Consider the following 12,071-nt stretch of genomic DNA (forward strand, 5'->3'; position numbering starts at 1 on the left):
GTGAGGGACGAAGAGAAAAAGTGTGAAGCTATAGCTTCATTTGGTTTTTATTTTTGGGTTTTTTTTTTAAAATTTTTGTGAGAGAAAAAGTATAATGATTTTGATTTGGATGTGATATTTTGTGAGTGTTTGGAAAGTTATTATTTTAGTAGATTATTTTAATTTTTGACTATTTTAGTAGGTTAAAATTTTTATATTTGGGAAGATAATTGAATTTTTTTATAGTTAGATATGATATTTGTGAGAGAAAAAATAAAATGATTATGAGTTTCATGTGATATTTTATCTTATTAACTATTTTAGCCTATTTATCATTTTATAAATTTTAATCAAAAAAAAAAAAAAAACTCTTGCCAAATACCCCTTTATCTTATTGCCTTATATAATTTATTTTATTTTTTTTAGTCCTCAAATATTTACCAAACGAGGACCGAGTGTGTTGGAGAAAGGCCTCGTTTGGTGTAGTTATTAAAACAGATTATAAATTATGACTTTAATAAGAAGCTATTAATCTGTTTGGTGTAACTGTTGGATTATAGATTTAAGTTGCTGAGTAGTATTTGTTAAATAAGCTGTGAAGTAGTTTTTTTTTTATTATTATTATTCATTATTTGTCTACATTTCTCATAAAAAATAATAATAATATTCTATAGTCCATTTGGGTCATTTTTTATTTTTTAAAAAATATAAAATAAAAAAATCTAAGAGTATAACAATAAATTAACATGTCCACAGTAGGAGTTGACAATAAAAAACAAAGGGTGATCAGCTTTTCAGAATTAATTTTTTTGACTTAAAACAAGTTGCTAGAATCATAAACTGTTTGAAATAAATTTAACCAAACAATCTAAAATAACTTTTCAAAAACTAAAAATCATAAATTGACTAAAAAAAACCCAAACAAACACGCCTAAAAGTGAGTAGTATTCAGCGTGAATGTTTTGAATATTATTTTTTAAATGAACAAATCTAAATCATTCATCTCTCCGAGGATGACGTGGCTCAATCTAAACCGTTTCCCGTAGTAGTATTCAATAAGGTCCCATTTGTTTTTAATTTTATCCACTCCCCACTTTCCCGTTTCTTCCAAATCCGGTCGCCAATTCTCTCTCTCTCTCTCAATGTCGACCGCGAACCCAAAATTTCAGTTTGGTTTGTTGGCTCTCTGCGTTCGCTGTTCTTACAGATCAATTAGAAATGAAAAGAAAACCCTAACTTTCATTCCCTTCAATTCCATCTCACTCCAACAGTACATATACATATACATGTCCCAGTCTTCTTTGTGAATTCCAGATCTGTACATATTGAAGTTTGCTTTTTCGAATGGTGGTTCGTGCTCATACCTTTGGATCTCGAATAACTGTTCTTGTTTATTCAGATTTTTCAGCGTCAATTTGGAATCAGGGGTACGTAAAAGGTATGTTGAATCGATTTCCGTGTCTTTTCTCCGCCAATTCGAGTTCGAAAAGGTTTGGATGGCAGTTGATTGGTTTGAATTGGTTGTTTCCTTGTGTTATGCGTTGGCTTGTGTCTGGGCTAGGGTTTTGTTGCTTGAATGATATAGAGGGTGCCACTTAATTGTAAATTTGTTTCAGCTTCACATTCAGGCTAGTTCAAATCCTAATCCAATCAGTGTGTGTGTGTGTGGGTGCAATTTCAATCATATTTGGATTAGGGTTTTGTTTCTTAGTTCGATTCGGCAATTTGAATGCTGTTGTGGAGGAGTCTGAAGTCTGGAACTGCTGATAGCTTGTGGATTTGAAAAAAAATAAAGGTGGTGTGTTTGGATGGGGGAAGGTGAAGGTGAAGGGGAAGTCTTTGTGGCAGTGTTAGATGATGGAGGAATGGAAAATGAGAATTCATCGAGAATTGAATCGAAGCGTGATCATGAATGGTTAGGGGACGATACTGAAGTTGAGCGTTGCACAAAGAAGCAGGCAAAGGAAGCTTCAAGTGATACTGAATTGGAGTCTTGTGCTAACAAGTATGAATTGGAGTCTAGTTGCACAAAGAAGCAGGCAAAGGATGCTTTAAGTGATACTGAATTGGAGTCTTGCGCTAACAAGCATGAATTGGAGTCTAGTTGCACGAAGAAGCAGGCAAAGGATTCTTTAAGTGATACTGAATTGGAGTCTGCTAACAAGCAGGTTAAGGAAACTTCAAACGATGAAATATTCTCAGAAGTTTCAAACCCAAATTTGTCTCCAAGAGATAATGCCTGCAGCATTCAGACTATTAGTAGTCAACTGGCCGAGTTGGTGAGCAATAACCAAGTTGCTTCTAGTGAGAATTCGTCCACTTGTTCTGGGAATTCAAGTTCCAAGGAGAGCCTGAATGAAGAAGAGGAGAGTAAAAATGATACATCTGGAGCAGTGTCTACGTCCCTTTTTGTACGCGAGATTCCAAAAGATTTCAGCTCCACTGGTATCAGGAAAATTACCTTCAAATTCAGCAAGCGTAAGGAGGACTATGATAATCAGTTATCTGCAACAGCAGTGGGATCTGGGTCTGATGGAATTTCCCAGTGGAATCATTCAGCATCAGATGATATGAATACAGAAATAAGTTCATATGGGAAGGTTGTTGATGAGCAGCAAGGTTTTTTTATGTCAGCCTAATATGGAACTGAAAATGTCTAAGAAGGTTCTGCCAGACAGTTATCCCACAACTGTTAAAAAGCTTTTATCTACTGGGATTTTAGAAGGAGCTCGGGTGAAGTACGTTACTGCTTCACAGGAGGTATGTTGTAGTTCCATTTTTATTTTGGTAAAATTTCACTCAATCTTTAAAATATGTGGAACTCTTATTCTGTTTCAAATGATTGTAGAGAGAGCTTCCTGGAATCATAAAAGGCTGTGGATATTTGTGTGGCTGCTCATAATGCAATTTCTCCAAAGTAGGTTGTTTTATCGCAAAATTATTATTATTATTTTTTTTGTGGTCATTTGGCTGTTTTTTGCATTTAATTTTGTTTACCATACAATTGGATGGAATAAGCAGATACTCAGTGCCTATGAGTTTGAGTTGCATGCTGGTGGCAAAACTAGACACCCGAGCAACCACATATACTTGGAGAATGGGAAGCCAATATATAGTGTAATCCAAGAACTCAAGACTGCACCACATAGTGTACTAGATGAAGTGGTAAAGAACGTTGCCGGTTCATCTGTCAATGAAGAGTCTTTCCAGGCTTGGAAAGGTGATGCAGATTCCAAGCTTTTAATTTACTTTTTAGTGCCTTAGGCATAAGCTGTTCATTTCGCAAAAGCTCTTCTTTTTAGTTATTGAATTGATTTTGAAATTCACTTTTACCCGCAGAAAGTCTCCAAGAAAACAGTCATATGGTTAAAACTGAGAAGAGACGTCACATCAGTGTTCCTGGGATGCATCATGCTACCACAAGGTACATAAAATATTTTCTTTTGGGAATTATCTCATTAATATATTTTATATTTGGTTTTGAATGTTTGGTCCCCTGTATTTGGGAATTTAAGGTTAGGCCTTTTGTGCTGGTAGAGTTCTTTTCAGATTTTCAAAATACTTGTTTAACATGTAAAAGTTCATTTCGAGCTTACAAATTTATTATCCAATATGATGTGTTGTGTACATAATAAAGCTGTTTGGTGCTGTGCAAATAATAACAGGAAGGTGAAACTTGAGTACATGTGTGTCATCATATACTGCTAGAAGACTCATGTTGTATATACATGTCATATATTTTGCAAGTATAAAAGTGTACGATGTTCTTTTTGACAGTACGTTGCCATTCTACTAATGCATGGTTGTGGTGATCTTAATGGTGTTAGAGATTATGGTTTGTGGCCATAATCGCTTAAGAGATCCACCAAGTAGCAGGTTTCTGTCAGTTTAGGATTTTATGAAGCATAGTTTTTTGAAGGCTCCTTATAGTTTATTTATTTATTTTGATTTTGATTTTTCATACTTTGTGTGGTCAAAGAATTGTTAGGTTATTATTTCAGCGGCCAACAACATCACTAAACTGAAGCTTTTGGCTGCAGTGGTCAAATGATAGAAGACAGCCATTGCCCTACTTTGTCTTCCTATGTTCAGAACAACGATTTTAAACAGCAAAACTGCATGAAGGAGGCTCTAGAGGGGAAGAAAAAGGGGTGGCTAAGAAGTTCGTTCTCTCTCAATTTGTTTTTTCTTATCTATATTAGTTAATTCATATTTCTGAAGCAGTCAAGATTCTTTTTCATAGAATTGATTACTAAAATGAAATTCATCATTCTCTCTGTCACTGATTTTGCAATCTTTTGTGCAGGCCAAGCTTCTACCATTCTAGTTCAGTTGTGAAACAGAAAAAAACTGCGGAAGGTCGTACCAAGAAAAGGTAAAACTTATTCTCTTTATTCTCCTTCTCCCTGGTCAAGTGTCTCAGTTTTCTTGGTACTTATATAGAAGTCTGCTTCTAATTCTGGGATTTTTTGGGCTTGGCTTGAAGTCTTATGCTTATTGAAATTTTGCACATTGATTACAGGGATAATGATCTGCATCGATTACTTTTCATGCCTAACGGACTTTTAGATGGTGCTGAATTGGCTTACTATTCCAAAGGACAGGTGGTTTTTTCGATGCACTCTCTTCTTTTGCTGATGTGTTTATATTCTTCTCAATTTCTTCATTTTATATTTTATTTTTATTGCAGAGAATACTTGGGGGCTACAAACAAGGAAATGGAATAGTTTGTAGTGGTTGTCACACTGAGGTAAATTGTTGGCACAACACTTATTTAATAAAGTGCTAGGATCCCCTTCTCTTCGCCCCCATTCCCCCAAACATTTATAGGTCTCAGTTATGAGATTATTTTCCTTTGTGAGCAGATTTGTCCTTCGCAGTTTGAGGCTCATGCTGGATGGTCTGCTAGACGCCAACCGTGAGTAGCCTTAAAAAAAACTTATCATTGGTTCGGTGATTGTGAGTATGCTATGCTGAATTAATATTTTCCATTGTTTACTCCAGCTACCGGAACATCTATACTTGTAGTGGACTGACGCTTCACAATATAGCTCTGTCATTGGCTAATGGACAAAGTCTGGCTACTGGAAGCAGTGATGATATGTGTGCAGCATGTGGAGCTGGAGGGGATCTGATTATTTGTGATGGATGCCCTCGGGCTTTTCATGCAGGTGGGTATTTCCCTTGAATGTACTCTCTCTGTTCTTCTTGTGATTGATGTTCATATTGTGTGGTTCTCATCTCTACGTTATACAACAGACATTTAATTTATTTCTTATTTGGTGTTCTAAGAATTACATTCCACCATTGAAGTGACTACTATACACTAAAAGTAGAATAAGATAACCTATGTAGATACTAGAACAGTTGATAAAAAAAACTGTAGTGTAGATATGTCATGGTTTGGTTGTGTGTTCATTGTCATTCATTAAGGGATACATTTTCTCAATTCATGTCAACTTTTTAAGCTTGTATTTTTTTGGTTTCATTTTGTCTAATGGCCCCATTTGGTAACACTTATGAGTCAGCTTTTTTAGCTTATTTGCTTAAAAAAAGTTGACTAATGTTGTTTGGTTGCAATTTTAAATTGTAACTTATTTGATTTTTTCAGCTTATTTGACAAAAAAAAGTGAGATTTTCTTAAGTTAAAATTTGTAGTTTTTTTTTTAAAAAAAATAATTTTCAAAACCATTAAATATGTATGGACAAAAGAGCCTCATATCTTTTGCTTTTACTGGTATAAAAAGACTTTTGAGGGCATTTGGGATATTTGCACAATAAGAAAACTATGTGACAACTTATTTAGCCACACCACGCTCAACTTTTTTCACATATTATCAAAATCTGCACCAAACAAAATTACAACTTGTTTTAATTATTTTGAGCTAATAATTTGAAAACTATAAACATAAAAGCTAACTCTTATGAGTAATACCAAGCTTGCCCAATGTGCTTTTTAGGGAATCATATAATGGTGGTGAAAGTGAAGCACAATTTGTTAAAAGCGGTCTTGAAGTATTTATAAATGCTTGCTTCTTCTTGGTTGCGTTATTGATCGGTTATTTTAATACTCAATTGAAGTATTGCAAGGCAAGACCAATTTACAACCTTTACATTACAATTTGAAAGCGTTAAATGACAAGCCCTACACTAAAATAAGGTAGTATATTTAAGCGTATCTAACTTATGTTTAACCAAATATACATTTTCATTGTTTTTCTTCTGTTATATAAATACTTATCAATTATTTTTTACTCTTCCCTTTTCCCACTCTCTCTTGTGGCTTCTTTCAGTTTGTTTGGATTTACAGTGTGCACCTAAAGGTGACTGGCACTGCCCATATTGTAGAGATAAATTTGGTTTTGGACGAAAATCTGCTGGAGAGTCCTCAAATACGGGAAGACATATTATAATTCAGTTGACACGAGTTGTTAAAGCCCCATAAATTGAAATAGGTGGTTGCGTTGTTTGCAGGTTGGTTTAGTGTAGTCATTCAATAAAATTTTGGTTAAAGTTCTCTTATAATGAAGAAATTAATTACTTCTTCTATGGATTTTATACATTGCTCTAATCCTGAGAACCCAAATAGCAGTTTTGTGTATGATGGGCTCTTTCAAGAGTGTTGATCAAAAGGTCACAATCTTATATTTTCCTTGAGGTTCATTGATTTGTTAAATATATACACATTTAATTATTAGTATAGTTCCATGTTTATCAGGGTCAGTTTGCTGTGTCAGTGTTGTCTGAATGGGTTTTTATCTCATGTTAGCTCCTTTTAATTGTTATCTCTTCATTTAGAGTCTCATTTATGGTTTTGAACTCACAAGAAGTTTGGGTTGGTGCAGGCCAGCTATTTTTTAAAAAAAAAAATATTTTCTCCATTCATATTCTGTCATTTGGTATGCACTTATTTTGTTTTCGACAGTTTCTTCACTTGTGTACCGCTGCTAGAAGGACTAACTTATTGGTTTCAAAGTCGCAAACTATGACAAGAACTTTTAATTCTTGAATATTTGTCATTTTGGCTCTTCCGAGAATGAAGGAATAATAGTAAAAGTGAAACTGGCCGCAGTAGAATCGATGGTAATGATTAGAAATTTAGAAACCAATAGTTTCATTTAACCCAAAGGTTGAACATGGCTTTACTCAGAAGGCCATGTAGAATCGATGGTAATGATTAGAAATTTAGAAACCAATAGTTTCATTTAACCCAAAGGTTGAACATGGCTTCCCTCATATGGCCATTTTAGGTTTTGAAGGCCAGGAGCTCTTTTGCTTTTAACTTGCAGTTTAACAGTAAAAGTACAAAAAAATTATACCAATATAGAAATTTCATGCTATACACAACATCAAATTGTGTCACTTACAAAATTATTCACTATTATTTCATTAACCCATATGCTTATTTATTCCCTCCAGAAAATTAATTATCCCAATTCTCTCCATCTATGCCCTTTCAATAAGTCATGTCCACTTCTTTGTTGTTAATAAGACTGATTTTCTTTGTTATCTTTACAGGGCTCACGATTTTGGTGTTGAAAATTTTGATGAACGAACAGTTATGCTTTGTGACCAAGTAGGGCTTGTATTTTCCCTTATATATTTTACCATATGTGTGTTCTTTTTAATTATCTAAATCTGACTGTTTATTGCTGTTTAGTGTGAGAATGTTGGCTGCTTGCGTGACAGTGGCCTCTGTGATTTAAAAGTAAGTTTCAGAATCTTTGTAATGCTTTCGACATGTATTTATTCAGCGACTCAGTATAGTTTCTCACATTTGGTGCAGGAACTGCCCAGGGATAAGTGATTTTGTTGTGATGACTGCAATAGGATCCATGTGGCACTACAAAATTTAGTTTTAGTTGGTGCGGAGATGATTCCAGCTTCAGTGTCATATGCAATACACAGAAAACATGTTGAGAAAGGATTTACAGATGGAGTTTCAAATGATGTTCAATGGCAGATTTTAAGTGGGAGAAGTCGCTATCCAGAACATTTGCCAGTACTGTCTAGGGCTGCTGCAATTTTTCGAGTAAGTTTTTGCTGATACCATGTAGAATAGCAAAACGTGATTTTTAAAATTTGTAAAAGCCTGTCTAATTTTGTTCTTATCTATTCTAGTGCTACTTCTCTTTAGCAACATAATGTAACATGATGTGCTAGAAGAAACAGATCTGGGGGCCAGGACCTCTTCGGGGCAGTTGGTTAATATTGATTCTCTATGCTATATCTTAAATTTATCTTTGTCCAAAAATGGTTTTGATTTTGACTTCTTTTTTCTTTTGCTGTATAGTCCTTCTGACAGCAGTTGTATAAAGATACTCCTTTTTGTTATGTTATACTTTCTTTTATTACTTAATTTTATTAGGGGGTTAAGCCTATTTGTATGTCTCATCTTTGGCAGGAATGTTTTGATCCTATTGTTGCAACTTCTAGTCGTGATCTTGTACCTGTTATGGTCTGTGGGTAAGTTATCATTGTACATTGTGCTTAAGTAGCTCTTCATCTGAAGGGTGTATCTACCAAAACTTATGCCATACGGAAGAAAGTTAAGTGCTTTGTGAGGAAAATTTCATCATTTCCCTCTATTAATGAATTGGTGTGAAATGAAGTTATTTTGTAGGTTGTCAACAAATACTTGTGACTACATTAATCAAGTATACATTATTAAAAAGAATGCATTTTGGAGGAGGAAAATATGAATTTTGCTTACAAACAAACCTTTATTTTATGTCCTAGAATTGTTCAACTCACATTATGTGCTTTTCAAAGATTGACCATAAGGTTCAATTAGGAGAAAAGGATTGGTTTTATTTAATGAAATTTGAGAACAGAAAAATAAGGAGAAAAAGGGCGCTATGTAAGTAGATTGTTTGCTTCACTAGTTAAATTTCCCTGACTTCTTATTGATCTTTATGTTTTTGGTTAATCTACCAAACCTGTTTAAAATGCCCTTTGTTGTACTTAATGCAGGAGAAATATATCTGGGCAAGAATTTGGTGGAATGTACTGCGTCGTTTTAATCGTAAAGTAAGCTGCTTCACATTAAAGTTGTTTCTGCATGTTTAATTAATTTACTTTACATTTTCATTTTCATTTTCATTTTCATTTTTGTTAATGGTTGTTATTAGTTTTATGTTCTTATTATTTTTTAATCATTGGATTCCAAAATGTCGTGCACAGGTCAGTTGTTTCAGCTGGTCTTCTGAGGATTTTTGGACGTGAGGTTGCTGAGCTTCCTCTAGTGGCTACAAGTAGAGAGAATCAAGGAAAAGTAAGTTTTTCTTTTGTTTTTTAATTTTCTTTATTTATTGATGTTTTCCCTTTCTGTGCAGCCGGAGTTATTCCTTCCTTTTTGTTTGTGTTGATGATTTTTTTTTGTCTGTGGGGATATTTCCAAGCATTGTTTTCATGTATCAAGAGCCTATTGTATTCCCTGAATGTTGAAAACCTGGTACTCCCTGCTGCTGAGGAAGCTGAATCAATCTGGACGAAAAAATTAGGTTTCAGAAAGATGAGTGATGAAAGGGTAATGCTCTTCTACAACTTAATTAATGGCTCAAATTTTTTTCTCCCATGTTTTTACCTTAAACTTATAGAATCTCCAGTCTGCATGGAAAATGCAATGGGAATGCATTCTATGCTACACTCGGTATTTGGCACCGCATATTAGTTACTTTTGTCAATGCATTGACCAGAGATGTGTAGCCAGAACTTTTCATTGCCATTTTATAATTGGGTAAGGGAAGAACATAGATTTTGTGGTTTGAGATGATATGGGTTAGTTATCAAAGTGATCAATAAATCACATTTTGTTAATTACCAAATCTTGTCTTTCCCGATCGGACACTGTTTGAGGTTCTTTCTTTACAGTGTCAACCTTAAAATACATTTGCTTCAATTTTGAGTTAATGCGCAACTCTACAGTTTTGTATGCCTCGGAAGGAGGTACATAACATGTATGCAGTGGCGGAGCCACAGTGGGTCTAGGGAGGTCACGTGCCTCTCTTGGGTTTTGGAATAATTTTTTTTTTTTGCAAACATAAAAAAAATATTTTAAGTAAAAAAATTATAAAATATTATTTAGAGTGAAATATCAATGACATTTTTAAAATTATGAGAATAATAATGGTTGTTTTTTTATTGAAAATAAAGATATTATGATAAGTCATATTATTAGCTATGAAAATTTCAATACAATGGTGATGTCTATCATTATTGACATACAATTATAATTAATCTCAATGAAGATATGGAATTTATTGAATTGTTAGTTATATTTGACATTTGGGGTTCATCCTCTATATGTTTCTTTACTATTGATTGGTAATATCATATGTCAATGATGACGTGGTATTACTATTATATTGAATTTTTACTAAACTTTTTATGAAAAATTACTTTATTATTATATAATTTATTTTAAAACTTATATCCATGATTGTTTTTTTGTATATTGTCCATGATATACTAGTTACAAATAATATATATGTATATATATGTATATATTTTTATTTATCTTTCTTGAAGTCAATCATAAAAATTTATGTGAAATATTTTTGTAAAAATTTTCAATGTCATAATTAATAAGTGTCCCTTTTGATTTAATTTCTTGGCTCCACCACTGCATGTATGCCATGAGATAGGATTGAAACAACTGCATATTTATACAAGTGAAGATGTTACTATAAATTCTTTCTTTTTTCTTTTAAGAAGGAATTTTTTTTTTTTAACATTTCCACTATGAAAAAGGGTGTTGGCAAAATGGGTACTTTCATGGTTTAATTGGGCATCGACTTTGGTACTATTTGTGTCCCATGTTTATGTTCACAGCCAGTGCTTCAGTACTAACTGATATAAACATGTCTGAGCAGTTATTGAAGTATCCGAGGAACCTCCAGTTGACGATTTTTAAGGGGACATCAATGTTAGAAAAGAAGGTGCAGCAGATAGCAGATTAGCGCGTCGCGGTTAAAGGTGTAGGAATTAGGGATTATTTTGTTCATTCTTGGTTGTTTATGTAATATTGCTGCTATTTTCTTTGGTTAGCATGCCAGTGATCTGATTGAGAATTGTTTTTGTTTTCATGTATGAATAGGAGGGGAGGTGTGTCACACAGCAGCCATGCATGCTAACCTTTTAATATGCATGCATGCATGTTGTTTCTTTCTTTTCTTAAATCTTTTATCTCTGCATTTTTTCTTCGTGTATGCGGACAGTTTGAGATGAAAAATTACTCTTTTAGAGTGCATTGCAGGAAGATATTTTTGTTAGGGTGAATTTCAAAGAAGTGGAGAGTAGAAAAAAATAATTTCAAAGTGATGAAGGTACAAGATAGACTTGCACAATCTAATGCATAAAAATCACTTGTACTTCCATCACTTTGAAATTATTTTTCTACTCCATTTTTTTATTTTATACTCCCTTTTTGTTACAGTATGTACGTGGACATAGAACAATGAAACTCTTTTGGCTGTGTTTGAATTTTGGATTTATGGAAGTAATTGCTCAGTTCTCTCTCCCCTCCACCCCTCCACAAACTACAGTTTGCTAATATGTTTTGCTTAGTTTGGCTGTTCTAGGTTTAGTTTGGTAGACAAACAAACCTGTCATCTAGATCTGTTTTTAGGGTAGGATTGTCAATGTCAAGGGAATGGTTGTAGAGCAAAGATGCATTGAATATTAAAACTCTAGCGGCAGGCCATTGGCTGTCACATGGAGAAATTGTGTAAAGATGCATTGAATATTAAAACTCTAGCGGCAGGCCATTGGCTGTCACATGGAGAAATTGTGTGTGGAGCTGAGCGAGGCAACGCCGTTCCGAAAATTGTAAGGACTAGTGATTCGTTGCTTCTTGTGTATGACAGTGAGACCTAGTAGTATGAATTCAAAATTGTTTTTGTTCAATGAATTGGGGTCGGATATATGCCACAGTAACAGTGAATCAAAATTTGCCTATCATATGGTCTTTGTTGAGAAGAGATTTTTGTTATGGCTTTGTTTGGATTGAAAACAAAATTTTCACAGTTTGGTCTAAGCTTTGTATGGTGAGTACAAAGCAGAACCTTTCAGCATCTAGAACTTGCTAAAAA

The 12,071-nt window shown here is 33.9% G+C and overlaps 1 protein-coding gene and 1 pseudogene across 3 annotated transcripts; both read left to right on the plus strand.

Moving 5' to 3' along the window:
• The first annotated feature begins 1,032 nt into the window (after positions 1–1,032).
• LOC145803051 (uncharacterized) lies at positions 1,033–4,353 on the plus strand. 2 transcript variants are annotated; one of them, XM_082896366.1, is made up of 6 exons: positions 1,033–2,739; positions 2,828–2,896; positions 3,001–3,199; positions 3,319–3,403; positions 4,020–4,141; positions 4,286–4,353. In XM_082896366.1, the coding sequence occupies exon 1, from the start codon at positions 1,788–1,790 to the stop codon at positions 2,616–2,618; it is 831 nt and encodes a 276-aa protein (XP_082752492.1). In that variant the 5' UTR covers positions 1,033–1,787; the 3' UTR covers positions 2,619–2,739; positions 2,828–2,896; positions 3,001–3,199; positions 3,319–3,403; positions 4,020–4,141; positions 4,286–4,353. The 2 variants fall into 2 exon arrangements, with proteins under 2 accessions (XP_082752492.1, XP_082752493.1); XM_082896367.1 differs by lacking the exon at positions 4,286–4,353 and having other exon boundaries at positions 1,066–2,739; positions 3,959–4,079.
• LOC114310317 (increased DNA methylation 1-like) lies at positions 2,620–11,239 on the plus strand (annotated as a pseudogene). The gene is made up of 17 exons (XR_014344659.1): positions 2,620–2,739; positions 3,001–3,199; positions 3,319–3,403; positions 4,286–4,354; positions 4,502–4,583; positions 4,670–4,729; positions 4,845–4,897; positions 4,984–5,150; positions 6,273–6,453; positions 7,498–7,555; positions 7,640–7,687; positions 7,766–8,011; positions 8,384–8,445; positions 8,953–9,009; positions 9,163–9,253; positions 9,365–9,508; positions 10,854–11,239. The product of XR_014344659.1 is annotated as an increased DNA methylation 1-like (transcript).
• Positions 11,240–12,071: the final 832 nt, after the last annotated feature.

Source organism: Camellia sinensis, chromosome 11 (assembly GCF_055761805.1).
Source record: "Camellia sinensis isolate YWXY chromosome 11, ASM5576180v1, whole genome shotgun sequence".
Taxonomy (NCBI): domain Eukaryota; kingdom Viridiplantae; phylum Streptophyta; class Magnoliopsida; order Ericales; family Theaceae; genus Camellia; species Camellia sinensis.

What these genes read in the sequence shown, in the direction of transcription:
- LOC145803051 (XM_082896366.1), top strand. Translation starts at nt 1,788, where the DNA reads ATGGGGGAAGGTGAAGGTGAAGGGGAAGTCTTTGTGGCAGTGTTAGAT.